Here is a 19439-nt window from a genome sequence, read left to right on the forward strand (position 1 = left end):
TCCTTCATCTCTTAAATCCTAAAATCCTCTTTTAGCCTCAGTCTGGGCAATCTATTCCTTAATAATTGGTCAAGATTTCATGTGAAAAACAAACCAATAAAATGAAGGATAAGATCAGAATTGGCTGGCTTGTAACCATTGTGAAGTCTGAAGCCGGAAGGGAATGAACTGGAGGTCACTCTGGGCGACCTAGTAAGACGCAGTCTCAACAAACAGAAATAGACCACCCAAGGAAGCAAATAAAAGAGGGGCTTACGCCTGGCCACATAGTTCACTGTGTGCATTATAGTTTGCACAGATGAATGGGGATGGGGAAGAGAGAGAGAGAGAGAGAGAGAGAGAGAGAGAGAGAGAGAGAGAGAGAAAGAGAGAGATATTTCTCAGTTTAATCACCTTGCTTATTATTATGTTATCCAAGTCCACTCATTTTCCTGAAAATTCTGTTTGTTTTTCTTTATATTATTTAATATATTTAATATATTATAATATATAATATAACATATTATATAATATATTAATATTAATATAACATATTAATATGTTATATTATATATTATAGTATATAGCATATTAATATGTTATATTATATATTATAGTATATAATATATTAATATATTATATAATAATATTCTATCAAGCACATATGTCCATATCATCAGCTCTAAGTGTGGATATGATATTAAAAAGCTTATTTTTTCCAGTTTCAACTGTGTTATAGTGTATGTGCATGCATGTCCGCGGTGTGAACGCCCGTGCGAGTGCGTGTGCGTGTGCGTGTGCATGTCTGTGTTAAGTGCAGGAAGAATGTAGTTGACAGCCAGAGTAACACCCTAAGTGAGGCTCCGTGGCTTCAGAACGGCCACTCTGACAGGTACACTGAGATGCACGGCATTAGGACCTGTCAGGTGTGTCTGTAGAGGAAACAACTAGTTTAAGGAAGCCACTCAAACACCCGCCTTTGTCCAAAACTGGCTGTGTGGGGTTTTTACTTGTGATTTCATTACAGTATAGTGACTTTTATTGGGGTGGGGGGCGGGGAGAAAGCCCCCAAACAAAAGAAACAAAGCAAAGAAGGGCCAGAGAGATAGTGCTTGTCTTGCAGGCACCGTGACCCAAGCTCGATTCCCAGAACCCACAGAAAGAAGTCGGGGAAGGGGCTGGAGAGAGCTCAGTGGATAAGAGCGCCCTCTACAGGAGGCTCGCAACCGCCGTAACTGCGGCTGCAAGAGGATCTACCGCCCTCTTCTGGCATGCTGGTGTACTTGGACACACATGGACTCAGCCACAGTCACAGCCACATACACAGGAGATAATATTTAAAAAAAAAAAAAGTCAGGCTTGGTGGTGCACATTTATACCAAGGAGGCAGAGACACAAGGATCCTGGAGCTCTCTGGCTGTCTGCCTAGTCTAACCTGACTAGTTTAGACCAATGGGAGTCCCTGTCTTAAAAAACAAAACAAAACAACCCAACAACAACAAAAAACAAACAAACAAAAAACAAACAAACAAAAACCACACAAAAAAATACACAAAAACACCCCCAGTACATAGCACCTGAGGAATATGTCCCGTGGTCTTCACGGGCATGTACATATATGAACACATACGTATACATAACACACACACACACACACACACACACACACACACACACACGTGTGCGTGCGCGCGCGTGGGCGCGCCTGAACAGAGCAAACATGGAGATCACGAGCGAAATGATCTCGCTGGAGAGACTGACAGCATGGTGTGTCTTGTGGTCCGTCCCCGAGCCTGGTCTACTCTCTTTCCTCCACCCACCTGTCCCCCTTGTCCCACCAGCTGGAACTTCCTAAAGCTCTTCCCACTGCTTGGGAGATGGCGAGGTCAGGGTTACTGAAAATGGTACAGTAGTCTCGGAGCCTGATCTCTGGCCCTGTGCCTCGCCCAACTCCCTTGTACGGTGTCCGGCAGGGACAAGCCGGGTGATTCTAGAGAAACCTGTTGTGGACCTGGACCTTTGATCCACCTCTGTTATAAAAACCAACTAGTCACTGGGACATCTCGTCCTCCCTCACGATGCTCTGTTCCCTTACTGCTGAGCTGTCTAAAAGTATCCCTGAACTGAAAGACCTCAGTGAGCCCATGGTTCTCAGGTGACAAGCCTAGCACCTGGCCTCAGGCTCGCCATGTAATCTAGGTTAGCCATTAACTTACAGTGCTATCCTCCACCGCCCAAGGGCTGGGACAGCAGGGGATAGAACTCAGGTTGTGAGGCTTGGAGGCAATCATCTTTACCCAGTACACCATCTTGCTGGCCCCTAATCTGTTTCTTTCTGAGTGAGTTTTCATTGTTTGTCTTTCAAGAAACCCGTTCATTTGCCTAAGTTGTGAAGCATATTGAAGACAGTTGCATATGAAATTGCCTTTTAATAGCTGTAGAATAGAAACATTTTGGGCATTTTCTTCCTCTGGTGTTGAGAGTGAGGCAACCTTCTTAAACAAGTGAACCTAGAGTTATTTTGTGTTTATAATATTGCTGAAATTATTTTTTACATCTTTTGGTTCCCTTACTTTTCTTGAATTCAAATTACTCATGCTTCATGCTACTTAAAGTTGTCCAACAGAATTCTCATAACTAATACTTTTTTGTCCAATGATGAAGATTGAACTCTGGGGCCTTAGCACATACTGGGCAAGCACTCTCTCCCTGAGCCACGCCCCCAGCCCCTCACTGGGGGATTCTAGGCAGGTGCTCTACCACTGAGTCACACCCCCAGCCCCTCACTGGGGGATTCTAGGCAGGGGCTCTACCACTGAGCTATATCCTCCACCCCCATTCTCTTCCCCAAGCTCTTCTAATTTTTATTTTTAGATAGGGTCTAAGGGTGGCTTTGAACTTATTACATAGATGAAGAGACTTCAAACTTGTTTGTGATCCTTCTCCTTCAGCCCTTGTGTATTGAGGTTCAAAGGCCTGGGTCACCATGTCATGCTGCCATTCTCTATTAATGAAACAAAGTCATCGTGTGGTGTGTCCTTTCTCCAGTGCCCCCTGAGCTGCAGGCTTCTGCAGCCTGACCCATGGAAACAGCAGTGTCCCCTGTCTGACAGTCAGCTCCTGTTCCTTCTCATCTTTTCTTAGTCTCTCTGGCCTCAAGGACTTTGTTCAGAATCATACACTGAACAGTACTGGACTTAATCATCTCAAAGGAGAAGCCAGGGCTGGTCTCTGAGGTCTCTGTGTATCTCTCTGTCCTAGTTAAGGTTACTCTTGCTGTGATGAAACACCATAACCAAAAAAAAATGAAAGAGTTGATTTGTCTTATGCTTCCAAACAACTGTCCACCACTCAAGGACGTCAGGACAGGAACTCAAGCAGGGCAGGCACCTGGAGGAAGGAGCTGATGTGGAGGTCATGGAGGGCGCTGCTCACTGACTTGCTTCCCCTGGCTTTCTCTGCTTTCTTAGAGAATCCAGGACCACCAGCCCATGGATGGCTTCACCCACAATGGCCAATTCTCCCACATCAGTCTCTAAGTGAGAAAATGCACCACAGGCTTGCCTATAGCCTGATCTTATGGAGTCTCCCTCCTCTCCAGTGACTCTAGCTTGTGCCAAGTTAACATGACATTAGCCAGCACACATTCTCTGTTAACAAAGCTCTGCCCTGTGAACTTTGTGTGCGTCCATGTCTTGAGAGTCTCTTCATAGCATCTTGGGGAGTCTTCATGGCTCCATCTGCCTTCACCTCTCCTCACTGCTTCCAGAATATCCTATCAGGCCAATGAGCATCACCCAAGCATCATTTCCCTTTCCCGTCTGGCATCCAGTGTATTGAAACATGACTTTCAGGGGCAGGGGAGATAGGGCAGCCATGTACAGTGCCTGCTCCATAAACTTGAGAACTTGAGGTCAGTGCCAGTGCCCACGGAACAGAAGGGGCTGCTGAAGAGCATTGAGGATGCAGAGACAGGCAGGTCCCCCGGGTGCACTGGTCATCCAGCCTAGCCAAACAGCAAGCCCTGGGAGAGCCTGTCTCAACAAGTAAGGTAAATGGCTCCTGAGAAATGGCACTGGAGATCAACCGCTGGCATTGACATGCATGTACACTGCACACATGAGTGCTCCTACACTCTCATACACATGAAAATTATTTCCCGTGTCTTTTGCATGGCTGTGTATTTATGGGGGTGTCTTAGTTATTTTTATATTGCTGTGCTCTTTGGTTGGCTCAGGACCCTGTCTGCAGCTCTTCTTGGCCGACTTCCCACAGCTCTGACATCCCCAACCTCTTGGTCTCCAGCAGAACCCAAGCTTCATCTTCACAACTTCCCACAAGGCTTCCCTTAGCCTCAGAGGAAGATTCCACACACCCTTTACTCGGGGATCCTTCATGACCCAGAACCACTTGGCTAACACTTGCAAATTCCATTCCCTACTTGGGGTGGGGCCCGGTCCTTGTGCTTGAGTTACATTGGGTAAGCTGTAATTTATTGTTGCTCTAATAAATTTTGAGGCAGCCTGGGGTATACAAGCAGATAAAATAGATCTACAAATCAAACATTAACTCATAGTGAGTCATAAAGAAATTTACCTTAAAACAATTATCCACATAATACATAGTTTTACAGTTTATTGAAAATGAAAGCAAATTTACCTGCCAATTAAATGGGTGTGCTGGCTTATCTAACATGATGCAGTGTTAAGATATTCGAACTCAGTGCTAGCTTAATAGAGAAATATTAAATCTTTGCTTTCCGTAACTAAACCGTTATTTCCATAAGAATGTTACCATATTTATGTATGCTGTTATATATGTTTGTGTGTGCCCACATATATATATATATATGTATACATGAAAGGTGTTGGTGAATTCCTTAATTGCTCTCTCTCTCTCTCTCTCCCCCCCCTCCTCCTCCTCCTCCTCCTCCTCCTCCTCCTCCTTCTTCTTCTTCTTCTTTCTCTCTCTCTCTCTCTCTCTCTCTCTCTCTCTCTCTCTCTCTCTCTCGTAACCCTACCTGGCCTTGTACTCAGAGATCCACCTCTGTTTAATCTCTACCCCTGCAGCAATTAAAGGTGCGCACCACCATACCTGGCCTCCACCTTATTTTTGAGACAGAGTCTCGCACTGAACCTGGAAATCTGTGATTTGGTTGCACTGACTGGCTAGCAAGTCCCAGGCATCTGGGCAGTGGCTACAGTCAAACCCCACTATGCCCAGTTTTTCATGTTGGTACTGGAGTTTAAACTTAGGTCCTCAGAACTTAAACCACCCAAACTCCAAGAACAGAATATATTATAATTTACATTATATTTTGTAATATAGTATACGATTATATATATACAATTATAATATATTATACAACAGCAATATAAAATAAAACACTCCTATAAGTACACAGCAATATTCTGTAATATATAATATGTAATGCATAATATGTAATAAATGTAATATGTGATATATGACATGTGATGTGTGATATATATTATAAAATATACTAAACAATATACTATGTAACATAATATAATATACTATATAACATAGTATAATACATATTAAAAACGCTACAATTTATAAGATGGAGTAGTGGTGAGTCGGAGCCGAGGTGTTTTAGGCAGCTTTGGACAGCATTTGTTGGTGTCAGACAGATGACGGCACACACAGTGTAGAGACCATGTTCTGCGTTCAGACCCAAGGCTGCAGGAAGGCTCGAGACACAACACAGGCACGAGCTGCCACAAACACTCCAAGTTTATTATGCTTTTGATTTTGAATAAATTTTTTTGGTCATTTCATGTTCAGAAACATGCGAATGTCAATTTTTCTGTCACTCCCAAATTAAGATTTTGTCCTAGCTAGGCTTCTGTGTTGGACAAGGTCCATGGTTGATTCTGACGCACTGGTTTCTGAGGCTAATATCTTTTGGAGCGGGAAGCAAGAGCTCACAGAGGCATTGAAAAAAGGAAGGACTCAGAAAAGAAAGGAGTTTGATGATTCCAAGAAATCAACAACCCTGTGTCTCTTTCAGGGGCCACCAGAAGTGAAAGTGTGTGGGATGGAGGAGGATGTCTCTCCCAAGATGGCAGCCAGGAGACTCGGTGCTGGAAGGCTTGGAAGGCCGTCCACACAGGTATCTTAGTTTGCTGTGATAAAGAGCACAACAAAAAGCAACCCGGGGCGCAAAGGGTTTATTTGGCTTACACTACCAGTCACAGTCTGTCTGAGTTACTTATAACACAAAGCATTTTATTCGAAGCTTATTGGTTCAGAGTGTTAGAATCCATCACTGTCATCATAAAGAGCATGGCAGGCAGGCAGGCCTGGTACTACAGCAGCCGCTGAGAGCTCATATCTTGAGATATAACCACAAGGCAGAGAGAGACAGATTGGGAGTGGTGTGTCTTATAAACTTCAAAGCCTAATGACACACCTCCTCCAACGAGGCCACACCTCCTCCAATAAGGCCACACCTCCTCCAACAAGGCTATACCTCCTCCAATAAGGCCACACCTCCTCCGATAAGGCCACACCTCCTCCGACAAGGCCATACCTCCTCCAAGGCCACATCTCCTCCAACAAGGCCACACCTCCTCCAACAAGACCACACCTCCTCCAACAAGGCCACACCACCTCCAACAAGGCCACACCTCCTCCAACAAGGCCACACCCCCAAATCCTTCCCTCACTGGCTATGGCTGCCACTGAGAATTCAAACCATAAAAGCTGAGGAGGGCCGTTCTCATTCAAACATAGCCAACTGGGGAAGCCACAGCAGGAATTTTAAGGCAGGAACCTGGAGGCAGGAAAAGAAGTGGTTCTGGAAGAGTGGGGCTCCATCTGCTTTCTTATCCTACCTAAAATAAGAAATTCAAGGATGAACCCCCGCCCCCCACAGTGAACTGTATTCTCAGACATCCATCAAACAACAATAAAACCTCATAAGCCAACCAGGGAGGATACATTTCTTTTTTTTTTTTTTTTTTTGGTTCTTTTTTTCGGAGCTGGGGACCGAACCCAGGGCCTTGCGCTTCCTAGGCAAGCGCTCTACCACTGAGCTAAATCCCCAACCCCAGAGGATACATTTCTTTAGTCTTAGCAGTTGGGAGGCAAAAGCAGGTGGATTTCTGTGAGTTCCACTCCAGCAGTTACATAGTAGGACCCTGCCTCAAATTAAAAGATAAGAAAAGAAAGGAAAAGAAAAGAAAAGAAAAGAAAGGGCCATACACACTTGAGTGCATATGATCTGAGAGAGGCACTTTTTTGTATTGAACTTTCTCCTCCCAAATAATTCTAACATGTGTAACTTGACCAAAAACAAACAGAAAAGAATGAGGCAAGGCTAGTGCACAGGCACTGGGAAGGAGCCCTATTCCCCTAAACCAGCAGTAACCGAGGTGGGATAGAAAAGAGACAGAGCATGCAGATTGTGACTGAGGGAACCATGCACAGCACACAGGAAAGAGGTGGAAATGAAAGAAGAAAAGCTAAACAGGGTGGGAGAGTACACGGGACTCAATAGGTAGGAAGGCAGTCAACAGAGGTTATTACAGCAAATGAAACAAACAAACAAACATAAACCAAAAACATGGGAACAAGACTAGAGGACAGCGCACCTCTTCTGAGAGGTACTCAGAGCTCAATATGCAGACTGTGCTTGTGTACCATCACCCCGAAACCCTTCAGATAGACGATGTGAAAGAAAGATGATGAAATGACACTGAAATGCCTTACTTTGTATGATATTCCATAGTATATTAAAAATGGTAAAATTTGCATGGGTTTTGTAGGTACTTTTGGAATCTAGAAGAAATGAAATTTTACCAAGTTATATAAAGAGAAAATTGAATTTAACAATGCGAATGGTAGTCTAACCAAATGCATCAATCCTGTGTGGTTTAGTGTAAAAATGAGAAACTGTTGATATTCATCTATTGTAAGATAAAAAAGTTGGTGGGTGAAAGAAATCATGTTATAAATTTTTGTAATTTTCTTGATGACTGGAATTTTTATTATGTATAACTGACAAATCAAGTTTCCAAGCAAATGTTACATAGTGTAGGCTTTACTTAGCTTATCAATTTGTCATTTTGAAGCTAATTATTTTAATTAGGTTAACTGTACAATATTTTAAGCATTACTCTTGTAAGATTTTGAAAACTACATTTTAACATGGACCTTTAGGAATAGTCACCTTTTAAATCCTGTTGAAAAGCCATGTTTAAGATTTAATTTCCCAAAATAATGTCTTGTTAATATTCTTTCAATAATGAAGTTGGGCAATATAACCGATGTTTTTAAAAAGTTTAAAATGTGTAGGTTGAAGCATTTGGGTGGTAAAATGTTCTAGTGAATTACCCCTTTTCCTGAAGTTTGGAGGACCAAAAAATAATAATAAGGTGCATTGCGTCTTAGCAGAGGTTTTTTTTTAATTTTTATTATTAAATCCAATCTTGTTTCCAAAAAATATGTCTGCCAGGGCCTTAAAAGCCATCGTTGTAAATTACCAATAAAGTATAACATATGCAAACATAACAAAATCACTTCCACAGTGACAATACTCCAACCATATGGATATTAGTCATAGAAACTAGAGACTTTATGATATTTTTTTAAGTTTTTTTTAATCTAGGTAGTCTGCACTTAAATATCTACCATTTTCCTTTTTTTGCTTCTTCCCTTAAAATTTATATGTATCCAATACATTTAATTGAGAAATGTATGTTTTTTATTATGCTGTATTTTCTTTTTATTTTTTAATTATTGTTTATATTTTCAATTAAAAATGTACAAAATAAAATTACATTGCTGGTCTTAAAAAAAGATGATGAAATAGGAAAATACACTTACAATAACACATTACTGTTGAATGTTAAAATAACCATTTCACAGAAAGAATGACTTGTCAATAATAGAAATGAAATGATTTATTTCAGGGTAAGAGGGCTATCCATAGCTAAAACTGTTCTGGCTATGGAAAAGGAGGAGAGTACATGAACCTGTAAACAGGACAGATGATTGGAAACTGCCTATGACTTCAGACCTAGAAGAGAAAACAATTCCAATAAAGGCAGGGATATACAGAAGGGTAAAGAGTCAAAATCACAGACAACACATATATAAAAGTGAAAATACACGAACATGTTTTAGAAGTTATTTAAAAATTATGTCTGAAAAATTTGCATGAATTATGCAATAATTATGTCTGAAAAATATAATTCCTCATAATAAAATTGTAATCTGACAAATTCTTCCCAAATAATACGAAATAGAATAATAATAACAAGGTATTCATAATCTCTTGCAGAAATAGCCAGGACTGAATCCATTGACAATCCAGAAGCAAGTGACATTTCTGAAACCAGGGACATCAATGAAGCAAATAACACTGGGGAATTTAAAAAAAATACTCAAATCAATAGCACTCATCACACCAGTGTCATTAGTGAAAAAAGTGCAAGAACTCGATTGAAAAGAACTGCTGGAACCACTGACAATCATGACAACACTTCCACTCAGGAAAGAAGTAAAACTCCAACTAACAGTCAGAGTGAAGTAAGGAGTGGCACTAGTAGAAGCACTTCTACAACTGGAAACAGTGCCACTTCTGAATCCAGTGCCACTTCAGGATCCAGTGACACTCCTGTAACCCAAGGACCAACTGAACCCAGTGCCACTATTCAATCCAGTGACACTCAAGAAACAAGTGCCACTACTGAAACCACTGTCACTACTGTAACCACTTCAACAGCTGAATCCAGTGCCACTTCTCAATCCAGTGCCACTTCTACAACAACTGCCACTCCAGAAACAAGTGCCACTACTGAAACCAGTGCCACTACTGTAACCACTTCAACATCTGAATCCAGTACCACTCCTGTAACCAGTGAAACAACTGAATCCAGTGCCACTTCTAAATCCGGTGCCACTATTGAATCCAGTGCCACTGCAGAAACAAGTGTCACTACTGAAACCAGTGTCACTACTGTAACCACTTCAACAACTGGAACCAGTGTCACTCCTCTAACCCCTGGACCAAGTGAATCCAGTGCCACTCCAGAAACAAGTACCACTACTGAAACCGCTGTCACTACTGTAACCACTTCAACTACTGGAAGCAGTGTCACTCCTCTAACCAGTGGAACAACTGAATCCAGTGCCACTACTCCATCCAGTGCCACTTCTCAATCCAGTGCCACTTCTAAATCCAGTGCCACTCCAGAAACAAGTGCCACTACTGAAACCAGTGCCACTACTGTAACCACTTCAACTACTGGAACCAGTGTCACTACTGTAACCACTGGACCAACTGAATCCAGTGCCACTTCTCAATCCAGTGCCACTTCAGAATCCAGTGCCACTCCAGAAACCAGTGCCACTACTGAAACCAGTGTCACATCTGTAACCACTGCAACAACTGGAACCAGTGTAACTACTGAGTCCAGTGCCACTCCTATAACAACTTCCACTCTGGGAAGCAGTGCCACTTCACAAACCAGTGTCATTCCTACAACTCCTGGACCAACTGAATCCAGTGCCACTTCTCAATCCAGTGCCACTTCTGAATCCAGTGCCACTCCAGAAACAAGTGCCACTACTGAAACCAGTGTCACATCTGTAACCACTGCAACAACTGGAACCAGTGTCACTCCTGTAACCCCTGGACAAACTGAATCCAGTGCCACTCCAGAAACAACTGCAACTACTGCAATCAGTGTCACTACTGTAACCACTGCAAAAACTGGAACCAGTGTCACAACTGAGTCCAGTGCCACTCCTATAACAACTTCCACTCTGGGAAGCAGTGCCACTTCACAAACCAGTGTCAGTCCTACAACTCCTGGACCAACTGAATCCAGTGCCAATTCTGAATCCAGTGCCACTCCAGAAACAAGTGCCACTACTGAAACAAGTGCTACTACTGCAACCAGTGTCACTACTGCAACCACTGCAACAACTGGAACGAGGGTCACTACTGAGTCCAGTGCCACTCCTATAACAACTTCCACTCTGGGAAGCACTGCCACTTCACAAACCAGTGTCAGTCCTACAACTCCTGGACCAACTGAATCCAGTACCACTTCTGAATCCAGTGCCACTCCAGAAACAAGTGCCACTACTGAAACAAGTGCTACTACTGCAACCAGTGTCACTACTGCAACCACTGCAACAACTGGAACGAGGGTCACTACTGAGTCCAGTGCCACTCCTATAACAACTTCCACTCTGGGAAACACTGCCACTTCACAAACCAGTGTCAGTCCTACAACTCCTGGACAAACTGAATCCAGTACCACTTCTGAATCCAGTGCCACTCCAGAAACAAGTGCCACTACTGAAACCAGTGTCACTACTGTAACCACTTCAACTACTGGAACCAGTGTCACTCCTGTAACCCCTGGACCAACTGAATCCAGTGCCACTTCTGAATCCAGTGCCACTCCAGAAACAAGTGCCACTACTGATACCACTGTCACTACTCTAACCACTTCAACAGCTGAATCCAGTGACACTCCTGTAACCAGTGGAACAACTGAATCCAGTGCCACTTCTCAATCCAGTGCCACTTCTCAATCCAGTTCCACTCCAGAAACAAGTGCCACTACTGAAACCAGTGTCACATCTGTAACCACATCAACAACTGGAACCAGTGTCACTCCTCTAACCCCTGGACCAACTGAATCCAGTGCCACTTCTCAGTCCAGTGCCACTCAAGAAACCAGTGCCACTACTGAAACCACTCTCACGCCTGTAACCACTTCAACTACTGAAACCAGTGTCACTCCTGTAACCAGTGGAACAACTGAATCCAGTGCCACTCCAGAAACAACTGCACCTACTGAAACCAGTGTCACTACTGTAACCACTGCAACAACTGGAAGCAGTGCCACTACTGAGTCCAGTGCCACTCCTATAACAACTTCCACTCTGGGAAGCAGTGCCACTTCACAAACCAGTGTCACTCCTACAACTCCTGGACCAACTGAATCCAGTGCCACGCCAGAAACAAGTGCCACTACTGAAACCACTGTCACTACTGGAACCACTTCAACTACTGGAACCAGTGTCACTCCTGTAACCAGTGGAACAACTGAATCCAGTGCCACTTCTCCATCCAGTGACACTGCAGAAACAAGTGCCACTATTGAAACCACTGTCACGACTGTAACCACTTCAACTACTGGAACCCGTGTCACTCCTGTAACCAGTGGAACAACTGAATCCAGTGCCACTCCAGAAACAACTGCACCTACTGAAACCAGTGTCACTACTGTAACCACTGCATCAACTGGAACCAGTGCCACTACTGAGTCCAGTGCCACTCCTATAACTACTGCCACTCTGGGAAGCAGTGCCACTTCACAAACCAGTGTCAGTCCTACAACTCCTGGACCAACTGAATCCAGTGCACCTTCTGAATCCAGTGCCACTTCTGAATCCAGTGCCACTCCAGAAACAAGTGCCACTACTGAAACCCCTGTCACTACTGTAACCCATGGACCAACTGAATCCAGTGCCACTTCTCAATCCACTGCCACTCCAGAAACAAGTGCCACTACTGAAACCATTCTCACGACTGTAACCACTTCAACAGCTGAATCCAGTGCCACTCCTGTAACCAGTGGAACAACTGAATCCAGTGCCACTTCTCAATCCAGTGCCACTTCTGAATCCAGTGCCACTCCAGAAACCAGTGCCAGTACTGAAACCACTGTCACGACTGTAACCACTTCAACTACTGGAACCCGTGTCACTCCTGTAACCAGTGGAACAACTGAATCCAGTGCCACTCCAGAAACAACTGCACCTACTGAAACCAGTGTCACTACTGTAACCACTGCATCAACTGGAACCAGTGCCACTACTGAGTCCAGTGCCACTCCTATAACTACTGCCACTCTGGGAAGCAGTGCCACTTCACAAACCAGTGTCAGTCCTACAACTCCTGGACCAACTGAATCCAGTGCACCTTCTGAATCCAGTGCCACTTCTGATTCCAGTGCCACTCCAGAAACAAGTGCCACTACTGAAACCCCTGTCACTACTGTAACCCATGGACCAACTGAATCCAGTGCCACTTCTCAATCCAGTGCCACTCCAGAAACGAGTGCCACTACTGAAACCACTCTCACGACTGTAACCACTTCAACTACTGGAACCCGTGTCACTCCTGTAACCAGTGGAACAACTGAATCCAGTGCCACTCCAGAAACAACTGCAACTACTGAAACCAGTGTCACTACTGTAACCACTGCAACAACTGGAACCAGTGCCACTACTGAGTCCAGTGCTACTCCTATAACAACTGCCACTCTGGGAAGCAGTGCCACTTCACGAACCATTGTCACTCCTACAACTCCTGGACCAACTGAATCAAGTGCCACTTCTCAATCAAGTGCCACTCCAGAAACAAGTGCCACTACTGAAACCACTGTCACTACTGTAACCACTTCGACAGCTGAATCCAGTGCCACTCCTGTAACCAGTGGAACAACTGAATCCAGTGCCACTTCTCAATCCAGTGACACTTCTGAATCCAGTGCCACTCCAGAAACAAGTGCCACTACTGAAACTAGTGTTACTACTGTAACCACTTCAACAACTGGAACCACTGTCACTCCTGTAACCCCTGGACCAACTGAATCCAGTGCCACTTCTCAATCCAGTGCCACTCCAGAAACCAGTGCCACTACTGAAACCACTGTGACTATTCTAACCACTTCAACAGCTGAATCCAGTGCCACTCCTGTAAACAGTGGAACAACTGAATCCAGTGCCACTCCAGAAACAACTGCAACTACTGAAACCAGTGTCACTACTGTAACCACTGCAACAACCGGAACCAGTGTCACTACTGAGTCCAGTGCCACTCCTATAAGTACTGCGACTCTGGGAAGCAGTGTCACTTCACAAACCAGTGTCACTCCTACAACTCCTGGACCAACTGAATCCAGTGCCACTCCTGAATCCAGTGCCACTCCAGAAACAAGTGCCACTACTGAAACTAGTGTCACTACTGTAACCACTTCAACAACTGGAACCAGTGTCACTCCTGTAACCCCTGGACCAACTGAATCCAGTGCCACTTCTCAATCCAGTGCCACTCCAGAAACCAGTGCCATGACTGAAACCACTGTCACGACTGTAACCACTTCAACTACTGGAAACAGTGCCACTCCTGTAACCAGTGGAACAACTGAATCCAGTGCCACTCCAGAAACAACTGCAACTACTGAAACCAGTGTCACTACTGTAACCACTGCAACAACTGGAACCAGTGCCATTACTGAGTCCAGTGCCACTCCTATAAGTACTGCGACTCTGGGAAGCAGTGCCACTTCACAAACCAGTGTCACTCCTACAACTCCTGGACCAACTGAATCCAGTGCCACTCCTGAATCCAGTGCCACTCCAGAAACAAGTGCCACTACTGAAACCAGTGTCACTACTGTAACCACTTCAACTATTGGAACCAGAGTCACCCCTGTAACCAGTGGTTCAACTGAATCCAGTGCCACTTCTCAGTCCAGTGCCACTCCAGAAACCAGTGCCACTACTGAAACCACTTTCACTACTGTAACCACTTCAACAGCTGAATCCAGTGCCACTCCTGTAACCAGTGGAACAACTGAATCCAGTGCCACTTCTCAATCCAGTGCCACTTCTGAATCCAGTGCCACTCCAGAAACCAGTGCCAGTACTGAAACCAATGTCACTACTGTAACCACTTCAACTACTGGAACCAGTGTCACTCCTGTAACCAGTGGAACAACTGAATCCAGTGCCACTTCTCAATCCAGTGCCACTCCAGAAACAAGTGCCACTACTGATACCACTGTCACTAGTGTAACCCCTGGACCAACTGAATCCAGTGCCACTTCTCAATCCAGTGCCACTCCAGAAACCAGTGCCACTCCAGAAACCAGTGCCACTACTGAAACCACTGTCACTACTGTAACCACTTCAACAGCTGAATCCAGTGCCACTCCTGTAACCAGTGAAACAACTGAATTCAGTGCCACTTCTCAATCCAGTGCCACTTCTGAATCCAGTGCCACTCCAGAAACCAGTGCCACTACTGAAACCACTGTCACTACTGGAACCACTTCAACTACTGGAACCAGTGTCACTCCTGTAACCAGTGGAACAACTGAATCCAGTGCCACTTCTCCATCCAGTGACACTGCAGAAACAAGTGCCACTATTGAAACCACTGTCACGACTGTAACCACTTCAACTACTGGAACCCGTGTCACTCCTGTAACCAGTGGAACAACTGAATCCAGTGCCACTCCAGAAACAACTGCACCTACTGAAACCAGTGTCACTACTGTAACCACTGCATCAACTGGAACCAGTGCCACTACTGAGTCCAGTGCCACTCCTATAACTACTGCGACTCTGGGAAGCAGTGCCACTTCACAAACCAGTGTCAGTCCTACAACTCCTGGACCAACTGAATCCAGTGCACCTTCTGAATCCAGTGCCACTTCTGAATCCAGTGCCACTCCAGAAACAAGTGCCACTACTGAAACCCCTGTCACTACTGTAACCCATGGACCAACTGAATCCAGTGCCACTTCTCAATCCACTGCCACTCCAGAAACAAGTGCCACTACTGAAACCATTCTCACGACTGTAACCACTTCAACAGCTGAATCCAGTGCCACTCCTGTAACCAGTGGAACAACTGAATCCAGTGCCACTTCTCAATCCAGTGCCACTTCTGAATCCAGTGCCACTCCAGAAACCAGTGCCAGTACTGAAACCACTGTCACGACTGTAACCACTTCAACTACTGGAACCCGTGTCACTCCTGTAACCAGTGGAACAACTGAATCCAGTGCCACTCCAGAAACAACTGCAACTACTGAAACCAGTGTCACTACTGTAACCACTGCAACAACTGGAACGAGTGCCACTACTGAGTCCAGTGCTACTCCTATAACAACTGCCACTCTGGGAAGCAGTGCCACTTCACAAACCATTGTCACTCCTACAACTCCTGGACCAACTGAATCCAGTGCCACTTCTCAATCAAGTGCCACTCCAGAAACAAGTGCCACTACTGAAACCACTGTCACTACTGTAACCACTTCAACAGCTGAATCCAGTGCCACTCCTGTAACCAGTGGAACAACTGAATCCAGTGCCACTTCTCAATCCAGTGCCACTTCTGAATCCAGTGCCACTCCAGAAACAAGTGCCACCACTGAAACTAGTGTTACTACTGTAACCTCTTCAACAACTGGAACCACTGTCACTCCTGTAACCCCTGGACCAACTGAATCCAGTGCCACTTCTCAATCCAGTGCCACTCCAGAAACCAGTGCCACTACTGAAACCACTGTGACTATTCTAACCACTTCAACAGCTGAATCCAGTGCCACTCCTGTAACCAGTGGAACAACTGAATCCAGTGCCACTCCAGAAACAACTGCAACTACTGAAACCAGTATCACTACTGTAACCACTGCAACAACTGGAACCAGTGCCACTACTGAGTCCAGTGCCACTCCTATAACAACTTCCACTCTGGGAAGCAGTGCCACTTCACAAACCAGTGTCACTCCAGAAACAAGTGCCACTACTGAAACCAGTGTCACTACTGTAACCACTTCAACTACTGGAACCAGTGTCACTCCTGTAACCCCTGGACCAACTGAATCCAGTGCCACTTCTCAATCCAGTGCCACTCCAGAAACAAGTGCCACTACTGAAACCAGTGTCACTAGTGTAACCACTTCAACTACTGGAACCAGTGTCACTCCTGTAACCACTGGACCAACTGAATCCAGTGCCACTTCTCAATCCAGTGCCACTTCTGAATCCAGTGCCACTCCAGAAACAAGTGCCACTACTGAAACCAGTGTCACTACTGTAACCACTTCAACTACTGGAACCAGTATCACTCCTGTAACCCCTGGACCAACTGAATCCAGTGCCACTTCTCAATCCAGTGCCACTTCTGAATCCAGTGCCACTCCAGAAACAAGTGCCACTACTGAAACCAGTGTCACTACTGTAACCACTTCAACTACTGGAACCAGTGACACGACTGAAACCACTGCCACTCCCAAAACTACTACCACTGTGGAAATCAGTGCCACTTCACAAACCAGTGTCACTCCTGTCACCAGTGGAACAACTGAATCCAGTGCCACTTCTGAATCCAGTGCGACTCCAGAAACCAGTGTCACTACTGTAACCACTTCAATAACTGGAACCAGTGCCACCTCTGAGTCCAGTGCCACTCCTCAAACCAGTGGCACTTCTGATGTCACCACCACTCACGATTTCACCACTACTACTAATGTTACCACCATACCAGTCATCACCACCACTCCTGTAGGCACCACTAAACCGGTGGTCACCACTAAGCCGGTCATCACCACTAAGCCAGTTGTCACCACCACCCCTGCCATCACCACCACTCCAGGTTCTGGTTTTTTTTTTCCTTTTCTCCCCTGTTCTCCTTTTGGTTTTTCTGAGTCTTCCCTTTGTGTTTCTATGTTTCTACAGTTTCATTAGTAATTTTTATTAGTAATTCTTCCTTGTTTTTTATTTGAAGCATGCATCCTGCTGCTGCTTTTTCAATGTCTCTTTTTAGTACTTGTTTCCTTTTGTCCTATTTTTCTGTACTTTTCAATTCTCACTCCCATATCTGATATTTCTTTAGTAATCTGGTCTTCCTCCTCTTTGTCCCCTGCTCGGTTGTTTGCACCTCATTGTAAAGCTGTCTTAGTGGCCCTTTTTTGTCCTTATCTTCCTGTTCTACCTCAGTCCTATGTTCTTCACACACATGGTGTTGTTCTTTTCCTCTTTTCAATGTTTACTTTTCTACCGCATGTGTTCCATTCTCTGTTGTAATACACTCAATCACAGGCACATGCTCACAACACTCACACACATACACACTTACACCTACACACCCAGACACCCAGACACACTCGCACACATGCACACTCATATACTCATACACACTCATACACACAGTCTCACACATACACACACTCATACATTGACACATATACACACTAACACACATACATGCTGATTCACACACAAACTCACTCATGTACACACACACTTACAGACACAAACATTCACATACATACATACACACATATACAAAATCATGCACACACTCATACACACACTCACACACATACACATACTCATACACACATTTAAAACTGTGCACAGCATCATGTTTCTCTTGTGTTTTTTTTCTTTGTGTCTACCTTTTTTAATGTTACAATTTCATGTAACTCTATATTTTTATTTGTGCTCATTCTTTCTCTGTTCTTTGATATCTCGGTGTGGATGGCTTTGCAAGAAGCCAGTGGCGATCACGGGTCTCTTCGCTCCTGTCTTCCACCCCATCTCTCTTACTTATGGAAGCTTTGCTCCAGTCTGTGCTGTCTGAACTGTAGTCCGATGCGGGTGGAGAGTCGGACGCTCCCCTTCCCTCTTTTGGGCCAGGCAGCCCTCCCTCTGGTTTTGATGCTATCAGCTCTAGCTCTCTCTTTTTCCTCCTGGTGCACGCTTGCCCTATTACGTGTTATATGTTATATTTTGTATGAAGTATGCCTTTCATAATGTAAGGGATTCTTCATAGTCTCCCTCCAAATTCAGAAAGAACCTTCTATGTGTAGTCAATAATATTCTATCCTAAGTGCTTAAAAATGTTAACTAATGCTAAAAACATGGTGGCCGGAGCCTGTAATCCACCCACTCGGCAAGAAAGGCAAGAAAATTGATAACTTAAGAACAACCTGAGCTACATAGTGAGTCCCAGCCCATCCCAGACTATCTATACATATGTATGTATAGATATCAGAATATATAAATATATATTCATGAGATAGTGATCCTAAAAATGAATGAATGAATGAATGAATGAGGTTGGGGAGATGCCTAGTCAGTAAAGTGCCACCTAAGCAAGGATGTGGATTGAACCCAGATCCCCAGAACCCACGTAAAGAGCTGAGCAGGCCAGTGCACATCTGCAATCCTGCAAGGCAGACACAGGAGGACCCTGAGACTCACTGGTCAGCAAGGCTAGGGAGAGCAGTGAGCTCTGGGCTCCGTGAGACTTAATCTGAATATACAGAAGTAAGGAGGGTGGAGAGCAGTTGAGACAGACACTGATATCAACCTCTGGCCTACGCCACACCACACACACACACACACACACACACACCACACCACACACACCACACACACACACATACCACACACACACATACCACACACACACATACCACATACACACATGCACCCACCATACACACACACACACACCACAACACACACCACACTATACCACACATACCACACACACACACACCACATGCACACACCACATACACATACACATACCACACACACATACACACACACACCACACACACGCACATACATACATACACAACCTACACCACACACACGTACAT

At 44.7% G+C, this 19439-nt stretch overlaps 1 protein-coding gene across 1 annotated transcript in view; it reads left to right on the plus strand.

Annotated features, from left to right (window-relative positions):
- Positions 1-19439, plus strand: part of Muc3 (mucin 3) — a 36174-nt gene that overhangs the window by 4311 nt on the left and 12424 nt on the right. The window contains exons 2-3 of the mRNA XM_063271879.1: positions 6011-6112; positions 9287-17419. Of these exons, the coding sequence (XP_063127949.1) occupies positions 6011-6112; positions 9287-17419 (8235 nt within the window). The remainder of the gene's footprint in view (positions 1-6010; positions 6113-9286; positions 17420-19439) is intronic.

The sequence above is a fragment of the Rattus norvegicus genome, chromosome 12, assembly GCF_036323735.1.
Source record: "Rattus norvegicus strain BN/NHsdMcwi chromosome 12, GRCr8, whole genome shotgun sequence".
NCBI classification, from domain to species: domain Eukaryota; kingdom Metazoa; phylum Chordata; class Mammalia; order Rodentia; family Muridae; genus Rattus; species Rattus norvegicus.